The sequence below is a fragment of the Miscanthus floridulus genome, chromosome 15 (genome assembly GCF_019320115.1).
Source record: "Miscanthus floridulus cultivar M001 chromosome 15, ASM1932011v1, whole genome shotgun sequence".
Taxonomy (NCBI): Eukaryota; Viridiplantae; Streptophyta; class Magnoliopsida; order Poales; family Poaceae; genus Miscanthus; species Miscanthus floridulus.
The window spans coordinates 33626123-33651238 of record NC_089594.1 but is presented as its reverse complement, the minus strand read 5'-3'; the positions used below and the strand labels follow the sequence as shown (position 1 = coordinate 33651238).

General features: G+C 45.3%; 2 protein-coding genes across 2 annotated transcripts; one reads left to right on the top strand and one right to left on the bottom strand.

The window, feature by feature from the left end:
• Positions 1–10550: 10550 nt before the first annotated feature.
• On the top strand, positions 10551–12539 carry LOC136507865 (amino acid permease 3-like). Its single transcript, XM_066502462.1, has 3 exons — positions 10551–11309; positions 11413–11555; positions 11648–12539. The coding sequence occupies exons 1-3, from the start codon at positions 10655–10657 to the stop codon at positions 12281–12283; spliced, it is 1434 nt and encodes a 477-aa protein (XP_066358559.1). The 5' UTR covers positions 10551–10654; the 3' UTR covers positions 12284–12539.
• Positions 12540–13239: 700 nt separating this feature from the next.
• LOC136507866 (F-box protein At5g07610-like) lies at positions 13240–17160 on the bottom strand. The gene is made up of 4 exons (XM_066502463.1): positions 16150–17160; positions 15508–15912; positions 14242–14416; positions 13240–13836 (listed from the first exon to the last, which is right to left on the bottom strand). The coding sequence occupies exons 1-4, from the start codon at positions 17009–17011 to the stop codon at positions 13776–13778; spliced, it is 1503 nt and encodes a 500-aa protein (XP_066358560.1). The 5' UTR covers positions 17012–17160; the 3' UTR covers positions 13240–13775.
• Positions 17161–25116: the final 7956 nt, after the last annotated feature.

Genomic DNA, 25116 nt, shown 5'->3' with positions numbered 1-25116 from the left:
CCTGTATGAGCTTGTCCAATGGTAACACAAACTTGCCATGCTCGTACTCCAGCAGGCAATCATTGGTAGGGTTGAAATCAGGCGGTGGTGATGCTCAGAAATTCGGCTAAAACATCCTCGTACGTAGTATCAGCCTTCTTGTAAGAACCGTACTTTGCATCATTAAATATGTTCGCTTGTCATTCCGAGGTAGAGCAAAAAAAAAAAAAAGATCCAACCCAGGAGAAATTAGGTATTTTTTTTTCATTAATCATTAAGAAGAGAAAATAAGCATCCAACTTCAAACCAATAGGACTTGAACCTCGACGGTTGGGTGCATAACCACACCTCCCATCCAAACAGTTGAGCTGGGCTCACTTCCTTCCGAGAAAGAGCACCAACGCTAATCTACAAACTTATAGCTAGAACGCTAGATCAGAATTAATTTGAATAATGTTTTAATTTGTTGGAAGAAAAATAGAAAACAAAATACGGGCGATGGAGCTGGGTTGACCACAGAGCAATGGCAAAAGAAAAGGAAAACTAAAGATACTCTCGTCAAATCGAAGTCAACTTGACTTTAGGGCTAGAGTCAAACTATTATACGAGTGGTCTCTGGCGGTGAGGTCAACCAAACTGTTATGTGAAGTGGCCAAGTGGGCATGAGGCTATGAGCAGCAACGAACGAACGAGGACGCGGTGGCTGACTGGCGATGGGCTCGATCGACAGCGAGGTGGCACCAGCGGCAGCAGTCACGCACTGATCGATGCACTTGCACAGCATAACGCGGCCACAAATTAACCCACACGTGAGACACGAGAGGCTGTACTGAATTGCTGCAGCGGTCAAGCACTTGTTAGTTATGGACTCTGGTCTTGGTCGAATTGTGAGCCGGAGCTAGCACTACTGAAGGAGAGCGAGGCTAAATAAAGCAACGAGCCGTGATATTACAGGCCAGACTGATGACTGACTGATGCAGTAGTGGCTAGCTAGTGGACGTGCATGTGCTACGGTTCTAGCTCCATGTAACTGGGGCGAGCTACAGCGACAGCAAGCGAGGTACAGTCATCAGTCACTAAGCACTAATTAACTGTTCGCTTGAACTTGTCAGTGTTATTCTCTCACAACAAATCAACCAATAATATTTTTCAGTCTAGCTTTTCAGCGAGGAGTAGCTAGCTGACAAGGGCGCATGATGGGATCCAAAGGTAGGCGAAAAGGAAAGGCGTGTTGATGGAACTTATTTTGCGTGCTGCCTCGCCTGCTGAGAAAAAGAGATTTTTCTAATGATGAGAAAAAGGGAGGGTGACTGGAACAAATTTTGCGTGCTGCCTCGCCTGCCGCCGGGTGCCAACGTTTCTCATTTCGAACACCTTTTCACCTTGACAGCGGTGCATCCACAATGATCATGATGCTTTTGGTTGTCTCCGCGACTGCAGGTTCATGTTGGGGAAGAGTGGATCCTTCTCTCTCTTCCTCTCCTGGCCCTCTGCAGTTTGCACACCTTACCTAAGCTAGCATCCGAAAATCCATGCGTTTAGTGGTGTGTGACTTGATATTATTGGAAATGCCGAGGCCTCGTGTGTAATGTAGTGTTGCTTGCACACGGTGTGTTGTTAGTTGTTTGTTTCTTTTTTTTCTTTTTTGGTTGTGTCTTCTATATCAATAGAAACATACCTCGTGCGTTGTTTGTTCAGAAAAAAAATCCTAAGCTAATCATGTATACACTAAGATATTTGATCATTAATTGTTTTGTCAAAAACGGTGACAAAAATCACACTTTTATCTTTTTTACAAAAGAAGTGAGGCCTTTTGTTTTTTAACATGCACACTAGATTAATGACTCGTTGCAAGGTCAATGCAATATAAGCATACTACGTATGAGAGCTATAGCGGCCATTATAGCTTACTATAGCTGTTTTATATAGTGCGGGCACCACTATTTGTGCTTACATACAATTTGGTTATTTTAGCCAGCTATAGTTCGTTATTAGTTATGAAAGAACCCTACCACTAAATCTTCTTATATATAGGTGACCACATGGGCAAAGGTAAGTTCTGGCTAGGCTGCAAATGCAACACACACACCCCTCCCACCCCCCATAAAAAAAGAAAAAACATTGAATTTGATTAAAATTTCACAATATATACACATTCAAGAGATATGTCTATGCACCTATAAGGCATCTCTACCTCTCAAATTTACTCTAGCTTTGTCACTAGATGATGATTTGTTATACAAGTATGCATGTGAACACACTGGAGGAAAAATATGACATAGATAGATATTGGTCAACTCCCTATGTATAGCTACAAAGATGAAAGGACCTAGGATGCCGCCTAGAGGGGGGTGAATAGGCGTTTCTAAAAATTAACACCTTTAAATACGGAAACGATTAGTAAAGGGAGTTTCCAAAATAGAAACTCTAAATTAAGAGTAATACCACCCCTCACAAGTTAGCCACAGAGTATACAAGGTATAAAGAATATATCTAGAAGCTACAACCCTGCAACACAAAGTTAGAACAGAGAATGAATATTTTTCAGCACAGGTAGGAAATACCGGACGTATCCAGTAGGTATATCCGGTATACACGGTTTCTGCAGAATAGCCCTAAACTTGCTCCTCTCGATTTCTATCTTCAAACCAAACTACAGGTACCTACTAGAGATGACAAGATACACAGAGAACCTGCACAAGAGCTAGAGCAACACAAATATCAAATGAAATACGAATTGAGACACGATATTTGTTTTACCGAAGTTCGGACTCGTTCGAGTCCTACTCTGCGTTGAGGGGGCTGCGGGCGACCCAGCGAAGGTCAGCCCTAGAGGGTACCATGAAGGTCACTCTAGCCGGAGTCTTTTCCAACTCCTTTTCCTCCTTCCACTAGTTGATTCCGAGTCGGCGGAATCGACCGTTACAAACTTTTCGAGGCACACCACAATCTCTCATGTGCTCTCCGGCGACGCCTAACCGTCTAGGACCGAAGAGTCCAAGAGTAACAAATGCGAATCATGAAATAGACAATATGCACAAGTGCTTAAGTGGTGGCTTGCTCTCTTTTTCAACTTTCACTCAACCCACAATTGGATTTGGCAAATTGGATCAATCACTCACTAAGAGAGAGTTTGGGAGAGTTGTCAAAGCTCAAAAACGTGCTTTGCAACCGGCAGAATCTGCTGCCTCCAAAGGTGGAGGCTTGGGGGTATTTATAGGCCCCTTGAAAAAACTAGCCGTTGTCATACTGGACACGTCCGGTATGACTTAAACTGCACTAACGGTAACTGAGTTACAGTAACGTTGTGAGGCATTGGAACTTCCAATGAATGTCGGAACTTCTAACTGTCGGGACTCCCGACTCACGTCGGAACTCCCGACCCTCAGCACATTTGAAAACTACGGTAACTGAGTTAAAGTGTGTGAGGTGTCAGAACTCCCAACGCATGCCGGAACTCCCGACTCACGTCGGAACTCCCGACCCTCAAGTCATTTGAAAACTAGTCGTTGGCCTCTGGCCGTCCACAGGACAGTGAACTCTCCAAGTTAGTTAAGCGCGAGACGTCGGAACTCCTGACCATTACTGGAACTCCCGACGAACCAACCCAAGAACAACAACTTTTCTATTGCTGGGCAAATACCGGACACGTCCGGTATCAATACCAGACAGCCAGACCAGCAAAAAACAGGTTAGCTCTTTTGTCTCTCAAACACTCAAAACTCACATGGGTTGGCATGAGCACTTATGAATAATTATCTATCAACATGATGCATCCCTCTTAATAGTACGGCATACCTATGAAACTCAAGATCAAATGAAAAACGAATTTATACCGCTTGAGTTGATCTCTTTAGAATTGATGATGTCTCTTTTAATCTTCATCAAGTAAGGTTGTCAACATGTTGATATTGATCTTTACACTTGAGCATAGCCATCTTGAGCACGTGACTTGATTCCATTCATCAAATATGAATAATCCCAAATGTATCAAGTCACTTCCATCAAATACTCTAATAGTGATTTGATCCTCTACATTAACATGACCATCATAGCTTGATTAGTACCTCAACTAAATGCAAGTACTTCCTTCTTCACCCTAGCTAGGTTCTTCGACCGCCAAGCCGTCGTTTGCCCTTCACCCTTGCTTAGTACCTCGAATCCTTTCCTTGCTATCTTCACCATCTCAAGCCTTCAAGTCACATCTTGTGTTGAATCATCCATTCATTTGTATTGTTATCTTTTTCATTTCAATTTAGCAAGCATCAAATATGAGACCATTCCATATGCAATCTCTCATGTCTCATTAATTAATTCTTACGAGCTTGCTTTCACATAGTACATGGAAATCCCACAATAAATAAGCCTATGCATGAACTCCATTTGCATTGTTGTCTTATGCTTGAACTAGATTGTTTATACAACAACACATTATTTTGACTTTTATTAAGTACCTGTGAGATAACCTATTACCTGTCCACACTTAGCAAACGGGTTAGACCTTTAATCACGTTGTCATTCAATCATCCAAAACCCACTAAAGGGCTAGATGCACTTTCAAAAGACTATCAATTTTGTTTCAGTAATATTTTAAGAAAGCATTACTTGTTACTAGGATCAATATGTTACAAATTGGCTCGTGTGACTTTGACGATTAGAGGAGAAGAATGTTATGTTTGAATTGGGATATAGATCAAGTTCTCATGAATGGATTTTTATTGGCTTCCATTCACCTCCTCTGATCGTCTTTTTGGTCCTTCAGTTTTGCTTAGATCTTAATACCACCGTCTAATTATAAAGCCATGTCTATCAAACATGGAAAGTAGCTTTTTATTATTTTTTTTCAAGTCATTGCAAGGCGTTTGAAGGACATTCTAGTATTATTAATAAATGCATTTGTGGCATAGTTATTATTAAACAAAAAAGGCAACAAACACAGGATAAGAGGTTCGTGAAAAGCATCTCCCCTGTGAAAACTCATGTGAAAAGTGTCAAAGTATATGAATTAAGTATTAGTTAAAGACATCACTGAAAAATCCTAATGGCTAGAGGGGGTGAATAGCCTATTAAAAATTTCTACAATAACACTTAGCAAACCGGTTAGACAAATATGAGGCGAAGCGAGTGTTGCGCTAGACTACTAAAAATACAAGTCACCTACCACAATTCTAGTTTTTATAGTATCTATCCACACAATGGCTATGTCACTACACTAAGTTACTGTGCTCTCAAAGGCTAACTAAAGAGCCACACTAACCAAACGAACAAACTCTCACGACTAGCTACACTAAAGAGCTTGACAACAAGTTTGCGGTAATGTAAAGAGAGAGAGCAAAATGGTTATACCGCCGAGTCGAGGAATGAACCAATCAATCACAAGAATAAATACCAATGAAGACCAATCACCTCGGAATCAAATGATGACACAATGACTTTTTACCGAGGTTCACTTGCTTGCCGGCAAGCAAGTACTTATTGTGGCGATTCACTCACTTGGAGGTTCACGCACTAATTGGCATCACACGCCAAACCCTCAATAGGGTGCCGCACAACCAACACAAGATAAGGATCACACAAGCCACGAGTAATTTACTATAGACCTATAGTACCTTTTGGCTCTCTGTCGGGAAAAGGTCAAGAACCCCTCACAATCACCACGATCGGAGCCGGAGACAATCACCAACCTCCGTTCGATGATCCTCACTGCTCCAAGCCGTCTAGGTGGCGACAACCACCAAGAGTAACAAGCCAAACCCACAGTGAAACATGAACACCAAGTGCCTCTAGATGCAAACACTCAAGCAATGCACTTGGATTCACTCCCAATCTCACAAAGATGATGAATCAATGATTGAGATGAGTGGAAGGGCTTTGGCTAAGCTCACAAGGTTGCTATGTCAATGCAAAATGGCCAAGAGGGTGAGCTTGAGTCGATCATGGGGCTTAAATAGAGAGCCCCCACGAATAGAGCCGTTGGCTCCTCTGTCCAGTGAAACACGGGCTGACCGGATGCGCCAGTCAGGTTGACCGTACATAGGACCCCAACGTCCGGTCGCCCGATGCTCGCCACATGTCATCAACCTCAAATACTGAGCATCCGATCTTAACAGCTAGTCTGCTTCGTGCCACATGTTAAGTTGCGACCGGACAAACTGCTTAAAGTGACCGGACGCTCCATCACTGGACTCTGATCGTTTCCAGGAAGGCACCAGAGCCGGGTTTTTTTTTGACCGGACGCCTCCGGTCCACCATGACCGGATGCGCCGATGCGTTCGCTCCTCCTCCTCTTCTCTGTGCGCCGCCATGTTAGCAAGATCGGATGCTGAACAGTGTTCAGCCAGAGTCCGGTCACCTACGTCCGGTCTCAGGCCGAGAGTAGCCCGAGCACACCACTGGTTTTATAAATGACTAGACGCTGCTCCCCTGAGTCCGATCACCACATGACCGGCGTCCGGACACTGTTTCACAGTGACAAACACCTCATTTACTTCACTAACTTCTCCACCCTTGCTCAAATATGCCAAACACCAAGTGTATCACCTTGTGCACGTGTGTTAGCATATTTTCACAAATATTTTCACGGGTGTTGGCTCTCCACTAGATCTTAAATGCATATGCAATGAATTAGAGCATCTAGTGGCACTTTGATAATCGCATTTCAATACGAGTTTCATCCCTCTTAATAGTATGGCTATCGATCCTAAATATGATCACACTCACTAAGTGTCTCGATCACCAAAATGAAAAAGCTCCTATCAAGTTTCACCTTTGCCTTGAACTTTTTGTTTTTCTCTTTCTTCTTCTCCAAGTCCAAGCATTTGATCATCACCATGGCATCACCATCATCATGATCTTTACCGTTGCTTCACCACTTAGAATAATGCTACCTATCTCATGATCACTTAGATGAATTAGGTTAGCACTTAGGGTTTCATCAATTCACCAAAATCAAACTAGAGCTTTCAATCACTTAATTTGTGATAAGAACCGAATCTTGGTAATCGATTGCAACCATAGTGAAGGATGTCTTATTCATGGATTTCTTTTATACAGGGGTCGCCTTCCTTTGCCACTTACAACTTCTGCTAACCAGCGTTATTTCTGCTCCCACACATTTCCAAAAAAAAAAGAAAAAACATTGAATTTGATTAAAATTTCACAAATATATACACATTCAAGAGATATGTCTTTATATGCACCTATATAAGGCATGTGTACCTCTCAAATTTACTCTAGCTTTGTCCCTAGATGATCATTTGTTATACAAGTATACATGTGAACACACCGGAGGAAAAATATGACCTAGATAGATATATTGGTCAACTCCCTATGTATAGCTACAAAGACTATCGTCGGAGTTTTTAGCGAAGTCATGTGGGCCCATGATATGCGTTAGGACAGATCGACGCCGAACGTGGGAGCTTAACACGGTGACAGTTACTAACATGCATTGTCGTCTCTTACACTCGTCACTCGTCGGGTACAACATATAAGACCAGAGGCCAAGAAATCAGATAGCCGATCCAGAAACTGTTGACCGCTGGAGTGGCCGGCCACAGTCGATTCCTACACAGATTTGATGTAGGCTTTCCAGTTATCAATACATACTACTAGTAATTATCATAGGGTGTTATGACTAATGGGAATAAGTAATACTAGTGTTGACATAAAGATCTGCCAAACACTGCTTGGATCGCAAACGGATCGAGACGATGCAATTTTGCCAAAAACCGGCCTAGCTAGTTTCGAGAATTGGCCTAGTCTGTTTTCTCGGGTTTCGCCTATGAAGACCTGAAGCAATAATTATCATGCTTCCATGGTGAAGATCGGCTAGATTTACAAGCAAACCAGCAAAGGATAACCATCGTGCTTACATGAGGAAGTACGGCTAATTTTCAGGCAAACTAGCAAAGGAATCATCGAAATTCTTGCCCGAGACACCCTATCGATGCAAGGGCACTGACAAGTTATTCTAAGTCAGCTAGCAAAACTAAGATGTCATCCTTGGTCATCGGATCAAGCAATGAACAGCAACATGAAGATTGGAAGAGATTAGGGAAAACAAAAAAGAGGTATGTAGAGAGTATATTTGTAAGGAGGGTGGTCGAGATTCCTTGGAAAACGCATCAAAATCAAACTAAATTCTGTGTTGGGTTGCCAAAACCGGCTTAGCCAGTTTCTGCGGGGTGAAATCTTCCCGAGAGTGTAATGCTTTCATCCAAATTCCAAATTGGACATTCTATATATGTTGTTCGATCATCTCAATGAAAGAAACACAATAGTGAAGTTCATTCTTTAATTTGAGAAAGTTTACAAAACCGGCTTAGCTAGTATCTACTAGATTAGCTCCCCAAAATCATATTTTATTCATCTGGACTCCAATTAGACAATCCATAAATGTTCTTCGATCGTCTCGACAAGAAAAGCATAATGATGAAGTCCATTATGCATTTTGATAAAATCCCAAAATCAGCTTAGCCGGTTTGTACAATTTAATTAGTTTAGTCTACTACTATAGTCTGTTATTAGTTATCAGAGAACCCTACCATTAAATCTCCATATATTGGTGACGACAGGGGTGAAGGTAAGGTGCAAATGCACAGACACCCTCTCCCCACCGTACCCCGCAGCCCCCCAAAAAATAGTGAATTTGATTTTCTACTATATATATGGACCTCCACGAGATATGTCTATGCTCCGTATGGGTATCCCCTCTAATATGGACCTCCACGAGATATTGGTCAATTGTATGGGTACAAGTACAAAGACTATCGTAGTCACAAAAAAGTTGGCAAGGTCATGTACATGGGCCCGCGATATGCGTAAGGACAGATCGAGGCCGGTTACGAACATGCATCGTCGTCTCTCACACTCGTCACTTGTCAGGTACACCATAAGATAAGACCAGAGGCCAAGAAATCAGATAGCTGATCCAGAAATTAACGGTTGACTGTTGAAGTGGCCGGCCAGCATCGATTCCTATTCCTACACAGATTTTTCCAGTTATCACTACATATATACTACTAGTAATTAGCATAGGGTATTATTACTAATGGGAATAATTAGTACAAGTTTTGGTATAAAGATCGATCAAACACCGTAAGGAGCTAGATTGCTTGGATCGCAAATGGATTAAGACAGTGCAATTCTGCCAAAACCGGACTAGCCGGTATTTCCGAGTTTTGCCCACAAACGCTCTAGGTAGTAATTATCACGCTTCTATGGTGAAAAGCGGCTAGATTTACATGCAAACTAGCAAAGGGTAACTATCGTGCTTATGTAATGAAAAACGACTACTTTCCTGACATACTAGAAAAAGGAGTAGTGGAAGCTCTTGCTCTAGAGGGACCTCGTCCGGGCAAGAACATCAGCGGGTTATTGTAGGTCAGCTAGCAAGCCTAGCTAGGGCGCCGTCTTGGTCGTCGAATCAAACGATGAACAACAACATGAAGATTGGAAGAGATTAGGGCAAAAGAGAGGTATAGGAGTAGATTGCTTTTGTGTTTAATTATATCGGTTATGTAGTTGGGTTAGCCCAATCAACTGTGATCCCCTTATATTCATAAGGAGGAGTTAGTCTTATCCCATAAAGGGTCAAGATTCCTTGCAAAACGCATCAAAATCCAACTCAATTTCGAGTTGGCTGCCAAAACCGGTTTAGCCGGCTGCGGGTCCGGTGAGATCTTCCCGAGAGCATAATTCTTTCATCCGAACTCTAAATTGAACGATCGGTGAGATCTTCCCGAGAGCATAATTATTTCATCCAAACTCTAAATTGAAAGTTCTATATATGTTTTTTTAATCAGTCGACAAGAAAAACGCTATGGTGAAGTCCATGAGAAAAAGTTTACAAAACCATCTTAGCCGGCTTCTACTAGATTAGCTCCTTAAAATTATATTTTATTCATCCAAACTTCAAATTAGATGATCTATATATGCTTTTCGATCGCCTCGACGAGTGGAACACAATGGTGAAGCCCATTATTCATTTTGACTAAGTCCCACAATCAGCTTAGCTGATTTGCCTGTTTCTGCTATAAATTCTAGGGTCAATCTGTTTTGTCCATATTTTGCAATCAACAACTAGTTCTTTCAACCGATGGAAGGCGTTTATTTGCATAATTAAGCTAAGTGCATGTAAGTAGTACAGTGTACAACGACCGGAAAATGAAGAAGAGAAAGAAGTACAAAGAAATTGTCGCCTTTGATTGACTTCTGAACAATTAGCGGCATACATGCGTTCTTCATGTACGGTTGGAGGACGGTGGTCAAAGTTTGAGAAACGTTGGCCGCGCGAACCGTACAATAATCACCTTGAAACAATGTTCTTGTTTTTGCTCCCGGCGTTCATGATTTTCCGAGCACACCAGGGCCGCACCAAAGAGACCGGAAACCGTCGCCCAAAAGGGCAACGCGAAAACTCCAACGAGAAACATAGAAAATGATGATCTGAAATCAGTGGATTTTCTCCAAAAACTTAGTAGATGGGGAAAAAGAAACCCACGACGCGGGCACCAGCGCTGACCGAACGCCTCCTCTCCATTCTCTCCTCTATATATAGCCACCACCTTCCCCTCCGTTGCAAAGCACCACCACCACACGCCTCACAGCTAGCCAGCCAGCCTCCTCAGTTCTCACGCTCTGAGAGAGGGAGCTCGACCGGTTGGGCTGATCCATGGCGGCACACGAAGGCACCAACCGCGTGGCGCCGATGGAGGTCACCGTGGAGGCCGGGAACGCCGGGGAGGCCGCGTGGCTGGACGACGACGGCAGGCCCCAGCGCGCCGGCACGTTCTGGACGGCCAGCGCGCACATCATCACCGCCGTCATCGGCTCCGGGGTGCTCTCCCTGGCCTGGGCCATCGCGCAGCTCGGCTGGGTGGCCGGCCCGGCCGCCATGCTGCTCTTCGCCTTCGTCACCTACTACACGGCCACGCTGCTCGCCGAGTGCTACCGCACGGGCGACCCGGAGACGGGGAAGCGCAACTACACCTACATGGACGCCGTGCGCTCCAACCTCGGCGGCGCGACAGTCGCGTTCTGCGGCGTGATCCAGTACGCCAACCTCGTCGGCGTCGCCATCGGGTACACCATCGCGTCGTCCATCAGCATGAAGGCCATCAGGAGGGCTGGATGCTTCCACACCCACGGACATGCTGAACCGTGTAGCAGCTCCAGCATCCCGTACATGATCGTCTTTGGCGCCGTGCAGATCGTCTTCTCGCAGATACCGGACTTCGATCAGATTTCGTGGCTCTCCATCGTCGCTGCCATTATGTCCTTCACCTATTCTTCCATCGGACTCTCCCTCGGCATCGCACAGACCGTCTGTAAGTCCTTCATTCCTTCAATCCGGCTTGTCAAGAAATATTAATTCACGGTGTCATTTCGTTGCTCAGTTCAGTTACTAAACGGTTGTTTCAACTGTTGCAGCTAATGGTGGGTTGAAGGGAAGCCTGACTGGCATCAGCATTGGTGCCGGCGTCACCTCCACACAGAAGGTCTGGCACAGCCTGCAGGCCTTCGGCGATATCGCCTTCGCCTACTCCTTCTCCAACATCCTCATCGAAATCCAAGTAAGCATCAAGACCTCTATAGAGCTCTCCTCTGTTTCCATCACCCAGAGATTCCCCTGTTTCTAACCAAGTCTGCTCTGGTTCTTGCTCAGGACACGATCAAGGCCCCGCCACCGTCGGAGTCGAAGGTGATGCAGAAGGCGACGCGTCTCAGCGTGGCGACCACGACCATCTTCTACATGCTGTGCGGGTGCATGGGGTACGCAGCGTTCGGCGACGCCGCGCCGGACAACCTCCTCACGGGATTCGGCTTCTACGAGCCCTTCTGGCTGCTCGACGTCGCCAACGTCGCCATCGTTGTGCACCTCGTCGGCGCGTACCAGGTGTTCTGCCAGCCCATCTTCGCCTTCGTCGAGCGCCGCGCCGCTGCGGCCTGGCCGCACAGCGCCTTCATCTCCCGGGAGCTCCGCGTCGGTCCGTTTGCCCTGAGCCTTTTCCGCCTGACTTGGCGGTCGGCGTTCGTCTGCGTCACCACCGTGGTCGCCATGCTGCTTCCGTTCTTCGGTAACGTGGTGGGGTTTCTTGGCGCCGTCTCCTTCTGGCCGCTCACCGTCTACTTCCCCGTCGAGATGTACATCAAGCAGCGCCGCGTGCCTCGTGGCAGCACCAAGTGGATCTGCCTCCAGACGCTCAGCATCAGCTGCCTAGCTGTGTCCATCGCCGCCGCAGCAGGATCCGTTGCTGACGTCATCGACGCCCTCAAGGTGTACCGGCCATTTAGCGGGTAACTTGGCGACAGAAGAATGTTAGGAGCTGGTACACTCTAGTTCCTGGTAGTTCTCAAAAACCAGTGTGCCTGGGAGAGGTAGTCGTTGTGAACAAGAACAGTGGTACTAAACTCGACACCAATTTGGGTTGTAGTAGGGGGATTAACTTTTTGAAAGTTAGTTGTAGTAGTTTCATTGTCATTTTTAAGGATTCTAATCCATTGAAATTTTTTCTTTAACCAAATGTTTGCATAATGAGAACTAAGTTTCAGAGGCAAAACAGATCTGTGGTCACCACATCTGCTTCCCCTCTCTTCCTTTCATTCACACAAACGTATGCCAGGAAACCAGATCACGCTGCACTCCAAACATTCTCGTCGAGTATGCATGTCTCCAGTTTCCATCCTGCTCCAATCGAGGCCTCTACATACATGAATCGTCACCGAGTGATCTCTCTCCCAGGGTAGACAATGCTCCTGTTGCAGGAGAAACATCGGCTGCTATCGCGTGAAGTGAACATCTCAACTCTAGCCGTCACAACAGACGAAACATGAGACAGGTAGCTAGCAGCCCAGCAGTCAACATATGCATCATGCCCTAGAACAACCAAAAGATCAGAACTCACTGCAGATACGTGAAACAGCATGGAAATGGACAGAAACTGTAGGTGCAGCAGTCAAAGCTCAAAAAATAGAATCGGGTGAACCACAACTATAGTCTATACATCCATGTATCCAACTAAGTAGTAACAAAAGCATCAGGTATTCAAGTTGGAGGATCACCCTGACTCCCTGAGAACAACAAACGTTCGACTTCAGTAGACTCCTTGCTTCTCCCATGTAGTAGTTCTGAACTTCAACCTGATGACCTTTTTAGAATTTTACTCCAGTGCACCAACAGGGAAAACCAGTGGAACATATGTACAGATGATGAGAAATAGGCTACCATTACTTGCACAGGAAATTGCAATCACCCCTTGTGAGGAATTGTTCACAAACATCCACAGCAACATATATTTGATACAAACACCATGGGCAGTTAAAAAAAAACTGATGGGTCACGCCATTGACAATCATGAGTTTCCTTCCTACAAATAAAAAACACTTCCATGAACCTTTGCAAGTCTTATACAACATCAATCCAACAAAGAGGTTTCTTTCCAACAAATAAAAACACTTCCATGAACCTTTGCAAGTCTTATACAACATCAATCCAACAGTTCTTAACTCAGTTTATCCTCAACAGATGCTCTCTCAATAGAAAGTACCTTCAGATAATGTGTATTAATGCATTCAACATACAAGAGATTATCTGAGCCTTCAAGCATCAGAACAGCTACTAAGTCTAATGTCAAATGTCATTCCAAGTTTCCAGCCATCACCATTGCCAAAGAAGGGCGGAACCACCTGTTAGACTAGGTTGTTGATCTTGTTAAGCCACATTAACTAAACACAAAGCACAATTGATATCCATATGGATAATGCACAGGCAAACTGCATACAAGATGAAGAGCCTAACCAACAATGCGACAAGGCATTCCTGCATCTTGGCAACCAGAAGAAAATTCTAGGCACCTGCAGAACAAAGAATACTGTCAGTCAAACCACTGTCCTTGATAAAAATTCCAAAATTTATCGCATAAATTTTCTATATACACTTAGTTTCTAGAACATGCAGAATATTTGCGTGTCATTGCATTAATAAGAGATATCGAAGGCAAAAATAGACATACATGACCAACAGAACAACCTTATGTAACCTTACATAACCAAGACAATGACCCTATGCAACCTTACAGACCTCACATGACCAAAGCAGTTACTGAAAACATCCCACACGACCAAAAACAGTGACTAAATGAAATCAAACAGGGCCCTTATGTGACCTACACAGCACCTATAAGAAAAACACGCTACTGCGACCAGACATAAATAGAGACAGGAATCAAATCCTACCAAAAGTGGCCTCACAATCATGACCTTTGGTTCTGAACAGAGGTGGCATTGATAGAAGCTTCGAGTACCATAGGATCCCACCGATCTGCCACGCCAACCTCAACCAGTGAATTTGGCTCACCATTGATGGCTTCAAGGGGAGACCATGAATCCATAGCACTCATGACTTGTGGCACCGAGGTCACGGGAGATAATGGCCCTAGCCCAATAGAAGGAAAATGATGAAATGTTTAGCTTACCAAATCATCCATAATAGACTTTTGTGTTTTATGAACTAGAAAGTAGAGATATCTAATTTCGAATTTACATAACAATTTTCAGGAATTGAATAATCTATCAGCAACGCATTTCTTAAACATGTTGGAAGTTGAAACTGATCGAACCCACAAGTTGAAAGCACCACCCAAGAGATCATCCACGTGAGGGTTGGGATCTTTCAACCTCAGCGCTCATAATCATGGTTATTTCCTCATCTATAAATTGGTACTTCCTTTGTTTCAAAATAAGGGTCATTTCTTTACTTTGCACAACAGGTCATAGTCAAAAAGAGTATCCACAGCATAGGAAAGGAAAGCAATTCATCCTGCAATTTCTTGTGCATGGCAGCACTCTCATTTACAAGCAAGCACAAAATTATATGTAACAAACAGTGAAAGGGGGGAAGGTCCTACAATCCTTCATCAGCACTTCAGCAGTCATCCGAGGAACCACTGCTGGGATGCATAAGGAGGTGGCAGTGGGGTGATCTCATAGTTACAGAAGAGGTAGCAAAATCATTAAAGTAGTCTACGAAATAGTTAGCATAGCACTGGGGTTTCTAATGTGTCAATTGATTTGCTCATTTGATTAATTGGTTGGTTCAAGGTTAGTTTCTATTGACTAGTCATCAATTTCCACCTGTTATGCATTGAACACTGACAAAAATTGAACTACAGAATACTCCGTTGGACAACTAAAGTAGTGTAATTCATGCTGGCATTCGATCTAAGACTGGGACTTAGTTCTACTATTCCTAAAGGAAAAAATATAAATTATCTGTATCCATAGATTTCGTTCATGGATGTACATAGCATAAACTGATCAAAACGGTTTGGATTTTGATACCTCTCAATTAAACAACAGAAACATCACAATAGGTTAACAAATTCACTAAGTAGCTAAAGAAACAGCTGATAGGACACAAGTTCAAATTGTTAGTCTAATGATCAAAATTGTTAGTCTAATAATCAACAAATCATGGAAAACAAATTTACTTTTACTATTGATGTGATGGACAAGCATTCTATTTACCTGCTGCGCAGAAACTTGTGAATGGGTAGCACAAGAGATACATCTTTTTGTCTGGAAGTTTCTTAAACTGCCATGAGTTGAGATGGACCATAAAAATAACACGGCCAGCAGTCAACAGAAACACCACATTATGGTCTTCAGCAAACCCTAGTATAACAGGGGGGAATGTATACGCCCACGACTTCAGTCGAAGATGATTATCTAGTTTGATAGTATTTATGAGCACCCATCCAGCATTTCCATCACAACTATACTTCCTCTTCCATATTCGAGCACTGAAACCTGCTATCATGAGTAAGCCGCCAAGCCCACAACCTTCTGCTGGCATAATAAAAAATTCGGACTCTTCACGGACAACAGGGTTAATGTCAATCACTTCTGGCGGTACCTCTATTGTAGCTAGGCCTTGTTTAGATCACCTCCAAATTCTAAGTTTTTTCACTCTCTCTCCATCACATCAATTTTTAGCCGCTTGCATGGAGCATTAAATGTAGGTAAAAAAATAACTAATTACACAGTTTAGTTCGAAATCACGAGATGAATCTTTTGAGCTTAGTTGGTCCACGATTGGACAATATTTACCAAATAAGACGAAAGTGCTACTATTCATCGGGTTGAAATTTTTTGCAATCTAAACATGGCTCTGCTGGTCCAAATCAAACTCAAGTATGGAAATAGTTCTTTCATTTAGGAGCCAGTAAATAGAATTCCCGACTAGGGTATTATAGCAAGATAGGAAATCATCTGGGTCAAACGGGTTCATACACGTCATTGAGATGGCATCGCCCCATGTGCCAGTCTCCGATGAGTAAACGTAGTTGATAATTTGTTCACCATGGCTGCCTAGGAAGACCACCCGGTAGGGGCTGGAGTGGCAAGAACCGTGGACATGACCTTGGTCGGTGGCAGAGGCGGCACAACTGATTGTCGCGTCGATGGCATACTTGGTGCCACCGGAAGCCGAGGGGTAGGGCAAGTGGCACTGGTCGCCAGAAACCGGGTCCCACACCAGGAAACTATTGCCGTAGGCGATAAGGACACGGCCGTGGCGGCAGCCGTGGATATTGCTGCCCCTGGGAAGCCGCAGGGTGAGGCGATCCGCGGCAGGGATGGGATCCGGCGGATCCAGCACGGGAGTGAAGCCAATCTTGCCTCTGTTGTAGAAGAAGAAGCCGAGGAGGGGCGCCTTCCCGTGGTGGGCGCGGAAGCGGCGGAGGAACCCGGGGTCGGCGACGAGGCGGCGCCAGCGCTTGCAGACCGCGGCGGCGCGCGGGAGCGAGGACGGGAGTGGCGGGAGGCGGAGCAGGATCTGGCCGAGGAGGTCGTCGTTGTCCAGCGTGGCGGAGCAGGACGCCGCGTCGCCCTCCGCGGAGCTCGCCGGTGTGGGGGTTGACCTCGTAGTCCCAGTGGACGAGGTCCAACCAGCAGCCGCTCCGCTCGGCCCCGGACTCCCGAACCCACGGCCACCTCGCCGATTCCATCCTCCTCTAGCGGGTCGATCCATGCCGGCCGCCGTCTCCCTCCCTCACGCGAGCATCTCGAACGCTGGCAAGGAGGCGGTAGAGGTGGACGCCGATACAAAGGCAAGGAGTGGCAAATGTCCAAAGGATAAGGCGGGGTGGGACTTGGGCCGAATCTGTGAGTGGGCTAAATACGAAATTAAATCAAACCATTACTGTTTAGTGTAGTAGATTTTTTTCACGGCAAATATTGTGGGTTTTCTTTTTCTTCGACTTTGAGGATCCAACTACGGTACCAAGCTCTTAGAGCAAATATGTGGGTTTTTCTTTTTCTTTGACTTTGAGGATCCAACTATCGACTTTGAAATTAAATAACTTTTCGAAATGCGAGACGTTGAGATCCATGTCGGGCTCAGTGTCCCATCAGGCTAGTGGGCTACAACAACCCACACGTTGTTTGATTGCCTGGTCAACTTCTTGGACCTAGCCAACACGGTGCACGAGATATGGAGAGGTGGGGCCTGCTTAAAGCACCCCGCGGCCTAGCTCCCAAGAAACGAAATCGAGTTTCGTTTTTTAGAGTCCGGCTCATTCGAGCCCAAGATGGAGGATTCGGTCATCTACGCTCGCACCTCCCACCTTTTGTTTTTCTCGCGTGTGAGACTACCCCGTCGCCGCACCCGCCCACGCCGTGAGCACCGGCGCGACGCCACCCTTCATGGGACGTGCCACTGCCGCCGGCGCAAGAAGCAGAAATAGCTTTAGGCTCTTTCCCAGCGAGCAGCCCTCGTTGGAGACATGGCCGGACAGGACCACCGGCGCGTTCAATGCCGCCGCTGTGTGTTGTCGAGGAGACGACGAAGTCTGAGACGATGGCCTTCTGTGCTGGGCCGGCGCTGCGCTCGCTGACGCCCCACAGCGCAAGTGTTGTCGCCAATCTTGGTTATGCGTAGCTCGACCGCAGGCATGGCCACCAGCGCAAGCGGAGTCGAGCGAGGTGGGGCTAGGCGGGGCTGGTGTGAACTTGGAGGTGAGGCGGAGGTATGGGAACGCGGCGGCCTAGACACCTCGACGCGTTTGTGGCAGCGAGCACTCACCAGTTGAAGTCCCATTCCTGTCTACCATGTACGCAAGGTGTTTGTGCAAATGTCTCACGGTGATATGTGCTGGGACGAAGAAAAGAATAACTTTACGCATGAGCTTATGCATGATAACAAATAAGAGTAGTTTCACCCAATGAGCATATTCGTTTGTATGGCCAAACGATGTCCAAACCTCGGCTTGGCATGTTTTGTACGTAGAAAATAAGGGCTTGTTTGGGACAACTCCCCCAATTTTAGATCTAGCAAGTCTAGCTCCGCTCCATAAAAAATATTACCAAACACTCCAGCTCCATAAAAAATATTTTGTACGTAGAAAATAAGGGCTTGTTTGGGACAACTCCCCCAATTTTAGATCTAGCAAGTCTAGCTCCGCTCCATAAAAAATATTACCAAACACTCCAGCTCCACCAAAACAATGGATCTGAGGGCCAGATTCACCAAAATGGTGGATCTACTCAAGTGGTGCTCCACCAAACTCGAATTGTGGAGTTAGGAAAAATTACCCACCGCTGTAACTAATTACACAAACGTAGCCCTTTGTTTTTTTTATTTCCCCGTCTCCTCTCTCTTCTCCATCGCGACTTGTAAGGACCGCACGGTCCACCGCAACCGGTGCGCCAGCCCAGCCCTCCCTGGCCACCGCGGGCGGCGAGCTTCCATGACCACCGCCCCGCCCCTGCGCACCCCACCCGCCCATCGCGCGCCCCTCCGGCACTTGCTCCGCACGAGGGCCTGATGCTCCAACCCGGCTCCGGTTGGCTCCTGCTCCGCGCGAGCGAGCTCTTGCCCAGCTCCGGTCGGATCCACGCCGGCCTTGCCCCACGTCGGTTGTGCGCTCGCCCCATCCTCGTCGGCAGCTCGCTCTGGCGCGCCCCACCCTTGTCCGACGACCGCTCTGCCAGGCCCCGCGCGAGATCCGCAGACCGTGCGACCTCCATCGGGAGGCGTGAGCTCCACCGAGCCTCGTGAGGCACGGCCTCGTGAGATGTGCTGGAGCCGCATACCTACGTCGAAGGAGGAAGAAGAGTGCGAAGGACGGTGACATGTGGGGCCTATCCTAAGGGCAAATCTATCCATTCCATTCAAAATGGCCTTGTGTGAATCTGGATTTACTTTATTACCCAAACGATTCCATGGTAGATGTCAGATCCACTGGTGGAGCTGCTCCCTGGTGAATCCTAGGTCTAGATTCAGTGTTTTAGAGGTGGATCTGTCCTAAATAGGCCCTATATAAGAGTAGTTTCAGCCGATGAGCATGTCACAATCTAACCGTCCGATGAACATGTCCCGATCCATCCTATTCAGCCTGGGCGTTCGGTTAACCGAAACCAATCGGTTTGGTTCTTCGGTTCTTCAGATAATTCGGTTACCTGAGAAGAAGAACCGATCGGTTACTTTGAAGATACGGAACCGAGGAATTTCGGTTTCGGGTAATTCGGTTCGGTTTCGGTTCTAACCGATGGAACCGAATTTTCAGAAACCAGGAAACACCCCATTCATTTGCAAATTTCAGCAGCAGCAAATTCAAGCATATATGTTATTGTTCTCTCAAATATTCAAGCATATTCAAGCAAATTTAAGCTTGCAGACTGCAGTAAGAAAACAAGAGCCAAGAGGTCCAACAGGCAACAGCATAGGCTGCATAGCAATGCTCAGTCACAGACCACAGCTCCAGCCTCCAGGCGTCCAGCACCACACAGTCACACACACACACACACATATTCAAGCATACAGAACAATGAAAAAAATAGTCCAATAGCACAAGTGAAACAAGAAGTCCACCATTTTGCCTGCTTCAATTGCTTCCCTAGGAGTCTTGAAGCCAAGGCCAATGCAGCAATGCTCTTCCAGAATCGGTTGCCTCCCTTGCCAGGCTTCTTACCCTTGCCAGATTTCTTTGAGCTATAAAATTAAGAAGAAATCTACGGTCACGAAATGTATATTGCTCACAGAGATTGGATAGGACTCGTGCACTACTGCACTTGACTTGAGGTGGCTGCCTGCCTGCCTGGCTACATTCCATTAGTTTGTTGGCTTTTTTTCTTTAGGTGAGAAATAATTGGAGTGGTAGAAAGTGTTGTACCGGAGATATACATGTATACTTTAGGAGGATTATAGAGACTGAGATTCAGAGTACACCGTATTCAACAACAGCAGATGACTGGCGACTGCAGCTCGTTCAGTTCAGTGCGCGCCATATACTGTATAGAAAGCATGGAAGAGGCAAGAAGCTCTCACAGTCTCACATGAGGAAAACCTTAGGCTGCTTGAGGAAAGCCTTCTCAGTCTGGAAAATGGATAGATAGAAAACATTATAACTACTTTGTAACTAGCTAGAAACTACTGGACTTGCTTATACACATGAACAATTGAAACACAAATCACAATTGAAACATGCAGATTGAAACATGGTCATTTATCTTTTACCTATTTCTTGTTCTGGCTTTCCTTTGAGGATTTGCTTGGATTGGAGGACTTGCTTGGCTGTGATGACCTGATGTTGGTGGATGTAACCATCTTCTTTTTGCTGCCTTGGATTTGTGACTTGGCAGCATGGGCATCAACAATGGCTTTGTCCTTGAATTCTTTAATAAATTCTGAAAATAGAAAACAGCAAACAAAGAAAACATTAAATATTTTTTTCATTGTTGAAAACAGTAAAGAAATGGTATAATAAATGGTCACCTTCTTCTACTTTGGTCAATTCTTCTGTATTCTCTACTAAGTTGATGGGAGTTGCTCTTCTAAGCCAATCTTGAGTGCAAACAAGAGCTTCAACCATAAATAGAGTGAGTGAACTCCTAAAATCATCTAGAATACGTCCACCAGTGCTAAAGGCCGATTCACTAGCAACTGTGGATATTGGAATGGCGAGCACATCACGGGCCAATGTACACAATATGGAAAATCTAGTGGACTGCCCCTTCCACCAAGCAAGAATATCAAACATTTTGGTATCTTCTTCACACTCTTCAGCCAAGTATTTATCTAGTTCAGTCCTGCTGCCCCTGTGAAAGGTCCTTGTTTGATTTTAGTAATTGAGTGACAACTTAGGTGGACTAATTATGTTTATGTGAGATACATAGGTGATTAGTCCATAGGTACATGTGTGTGAGCAATATATGCCATAAAGGTGAAAATGGCTTTGAGATGTTGCAAAGCTCACACATGTGATGATGAAGGAGCTAAATGCACATGAGACATGACATTGAGTCATGTGATCAAGGTGGAGAAGATCAAGACAAGACTTAGCTTGATGGACCGGTTGCAAGCATGAAGGGCAAGTCAAAGGCTTGGCGGTGAAGCTTGAGCAAGACTTGGCATCGATGGACGATGGCAACGGTGAAGAGCAAGTAAAGTCAAGATCGATGAACCAATATGATCACGTGATAATATAAAGTGGATCATATCATTGTTGATCATGTTGGTGCATGTGTTGCATCAACATTGGAGGAGATGGAATGGAATGTGCAAGGCAAAGGTATAACCTAGGGCATTTCATTTCATCGGTCATAGGTGTGTAGAGAAGTATATGACCGGGTTTAGGATAGATGGTCGTACTATCAAGAGGAGCAAACTTATTTGCATATCGATCATCTAGTGCCACTCGAGTGATCTAACTTTGCATCGTCGCTAGGATCGAGTGGCGTGGCAAGTTGAGTGGCTAACATCCTTTGGAAAATGATTGTGAAAAGCTAACACACATACACATGGTGGTGTACACTTTGTGGTGTTGGCACATCTACAAAGGAGGTGGTGTTTGCAGGGTTGAGATGGGTTTGGGTCTCGGTGGGATTCGGCGCTTTCGGGAAAATGGGATGCCTATTTTCTATTGCGCCGGATGCAAATTCTTGTGGTTGGCACATTGGAGCAAGGGTGAAGAAGTTAGAAGTGAAAACGAGTTGATCGCGAAGACGCTGGCGTCGGTCAACTGACCGGACGCTGGGTCTGAAAGCACCGGACCCTGGCAGCGTGCGTCCGGTCAAACTGACGGGTCTGCACAGTACCGAGGGTATTGCACCGGATGCTGGTCTGTGTCCGGTCAAGGTGGACCGGACGCGTCTGGTCGAAGAAATACGCCTCGGGGAGCTTACTGGAAACGACCGGACGCTGAGGTCAGTTTAGCCGGAGCGTCCGGTCAACTAAGTGACCATTGGAATCGGGACACGTGGCCGTCTGCGGGTGACCAGACGCTGAGGTCCAGCGTCCGATCAACACGACCGGAGCGTCCGGTCGGCCCGACTTTTGCCCAGTGAAGGGGTAACGGCTAGTTTAGCCCTTGAGGCTATAAATAGAAGTGGCCTTCGGCCATGGCTGGTGCTGAGCACCTTTGGGACTTTGTGTCCATGCTTGAGAGTGCTTAGGAGTCCTCCATCTCACACATATTTGATAGTGATCATCCGATTGTGTGAGTGAGCGATTCTAGTGCGATTGCATCGTGAGGTTGCATCGAGTGGCACTAGGTGATCGAGTTGTAAGCCGGTGGTGCTTGTTACTCTTGGAGGTTGCCACCTCCTAGACAGCTTGGTGGTGATCTCCGTCGAAGCTCGCAAGAAGCTTGTGCGGCGCTCCGGAGAAGTGCTTGTGAGGGACATTGTGCTCGCCCCGCGGGAGCCGCGAAGAGCAACTCTAGTAAAGCGTGTCATTGAGCTACCCTCACTCAAGGGGTAGGTTCTTGCGGCGCCCGACGTGCGGGCTTAGCGGGTGATGCTAATTAGCCGCCGAACCACCAAGTGAGCGGTCGACACAACGGGGACTAGCGTGTTGGCAAACACATGAACCTTGGGAGAAAAATCATCGTGTCAACCTTGTTCTTTCCGTCAGTTTGCATCCCCATTACACAAGCTTGCGTTTACTTTCATATACATTAAGCTTGTGTTGTTACTTTTGTAATTAGTTAGCTTGTGTAGCTTGCTAGTTACCTTCATGCTTGTGTAGCATAGAAGTAGCTCTCTCGCGTGGCTAATTTGGTTTGTGTAACCTTGTTAGTCACATTAATTAGTTTGTGTAGCTAAGTAATTGCGCTCTCTAATTTGGCATTGGTTGCCTTGTTATTGAGCATTGCTAGTGAGATTAGTTGGCTTTATGCTTTTGCTTACTAGCATATGTAGGAGCTTCCTTGTAGCTTAAAGTACTAGTGGCATAGGCTTGTGTGACCTTGCTTTTAGAATTGGTTAGGAGAGCTCTAGCTAGTCCGGCACCTTTGTTGCTTGATTAGTATCTTTGCAAGGTGTTAGTGAACATAGATAGAGGGGTGTAATCTTGGCTAGACCGATAGTTTTAATTCCGCATTTGTTTCGGTTAGCCAACGTGATTAAGTTTTAAAAAAGACTATTCACCCCCCTCTAGTCGCCATCTCGACCCTTCACCCTGCTGCAACTGCTTGTTCCATTGTTCAGCTTAATCTTCTTTGTCAGCTTAGTCTTCAACTTTCTAGCACCCTCTCCACCTTGCTTAGATAGGGGTGATTCACTTGGTTGGGGCTGCACATTACTTGGAGAGCTATTGTTCCTGTATTCTTCAAAAAGGTTTTGCAAGCATTTGGTAATTGCAGCCCAAACTTTCTGTCCAACACCGTCACCATACATCTCTTCGATTACCATTTCTGTATACTGTGAAAGCTTGTATCTAGGATCAAGTACAGCAGCAACAAAAATCAGCAAGTTAATATTTTCCTTCTCCTTCTCCTTTCCCTTTGCCTTGTCATTTTGCATTTCTAAATGTTCATGCCACTTCCCCCAATACTTGTCATACTTGTCTTTCATTCTTCTCCCCATTTCTTGCTAGACAGAATCTGAACTACTCATCCATTCATTCACCAAATCATTGACCTCTCCAATCTCATGAAAGTAAGTGTGAGCAGTCACACTTAATGATGTTGAAACACGTTTTGTTACTTCAGTAAAATGCCCTAAAAACTCAGCTAGTTTTCTTGCATTATCCCAATCATGCTCATCAGGAACTCCTGGATCGGGAACACATGGCTTAATGTCACTATCAATTCAATTGTATAGTATGGATCTTCATCTGGATACCTTGCAAACACCTTTTCATATGTGCAAGCTGCTTTTAGCATATCATATGTCGAGTTCCACCTAGTGCACACATCAAGGTTCAAGAATGCCTTGCTGTCCACTTTCTCCCATTATGCAATCTCTTTAAATTTGGCCAATCTTGATGAACCATTCCTAACAAATCTAATCGCAGCCCGTACACGCTTGATAGACTGGTCTACTTCTTTCAAACCATCTTGGACAATCAAATTAAGTATATGTGCAGCACATCTCATGTGAAGGTATTTGCCCCCTGCTATGCTAGTTTTCACACTATTCATTTGTCTTCTCAAATAACTAACACCACTATCATTTGCACTAGCATTATCTACTGTTACTGTCATTACTTTGTCCAACCCCCAATCAAGCAATACTTTATGCAGGTGTTTTCCAATATCATCCCCCTTTTTACCTTTTACCTTGAAAAAACTAATTATCTTTTTATGCAGGCACCAATCTTTGTCTATAAAGTGGGCTGTCACAATCATGTAATTATCTTGTTGCTAGGATGTCCAACCATCGGTTGTGAGGCAAACTCTATTGCATTGTTCTTGAAAGAAAATTTTAAGTTTTGCTTTCTGCTCAAAGTACAACTGCACAGTGTCCCTAGTACATGTCCTTCTAGAAGGGATAATGAACCTAGGGCAAGCAAGAGACATGAACTTTCTAAAACCAGGCTTCTCACCATATCCAAATGGCTCCTCATCTTCTATGATCATTTCAGCAAAAGCAAACCTAAGCAATTCAGGATCAAACTTCCAAGTACCTACACTAGTGCCTTGACTTACTGACAAAACACCTTGTTTTGCATCATCACTAACTCTATGAGGATTATGCTTGCAAGTGTTAAAATGCTTACGCATAGCAAATGTACCATTGAGCACTGGATGTGCTGCAATTTCATTGCTGCAATAGTTGCATTTTCCCTTGACCAACTGACCTTTACCATAGATTTTGGTGAAGTGATCCCACATGCTAGATCTGGATGCCATC

What these genes read in the sequence shown, in the direction of transcription:
- LOC136507865 (XM_066502462.1), top strand. Translation starts at nt 10,655, where the DNA reads ATGGCGGCACACGAAGGCACCAACCGCGTGGCGCCGATGGAGGTCACC. An exon ending in CGGCATCGCACAGACCGTCT is followed by an intron (nt 11,310 to 11,412) that starts GTAAGTCCTTCA and finishes CAACTGTTGCAG; the next exon opens with CTAATGGTGGGTTGAAGGGA. An exon ending in ACATCCTCATCGAAATCCAA is followed by an intron (nt 11,556 to 11,647) that starts GTAAGCATCAAG and finishes GTTCTTGCTCAG; the next exon opens with GACACGATCAAGGCCCCGCC.
- LOC136507866 (XM_066502463.1), bottom strand. Translation starts at nt 17,011, where the DNA reads ATGGATCGACCCGCTAGAGGAGGATGGAATCGGCGAGGTGGCCGTGGG. An exon ending in GTTTGATTTGGACCAGCAGA is followed by an intron (nt 15,913 to 16,149) that starts GCCATGTTTAGA and finishes GATCTAAACAAG; the next exon opens with GCCTAGCTACAATAGAGGTA. An exon ending in ACCTCTGTTCAGAACCAAAG is followed by an intron (nt 13,837 to 14,241) that starts GTCATGATTGTG and finishes TTTGTTCTGCAG; the next exon opens with GTGCCTAGAATTTTCTTCTG.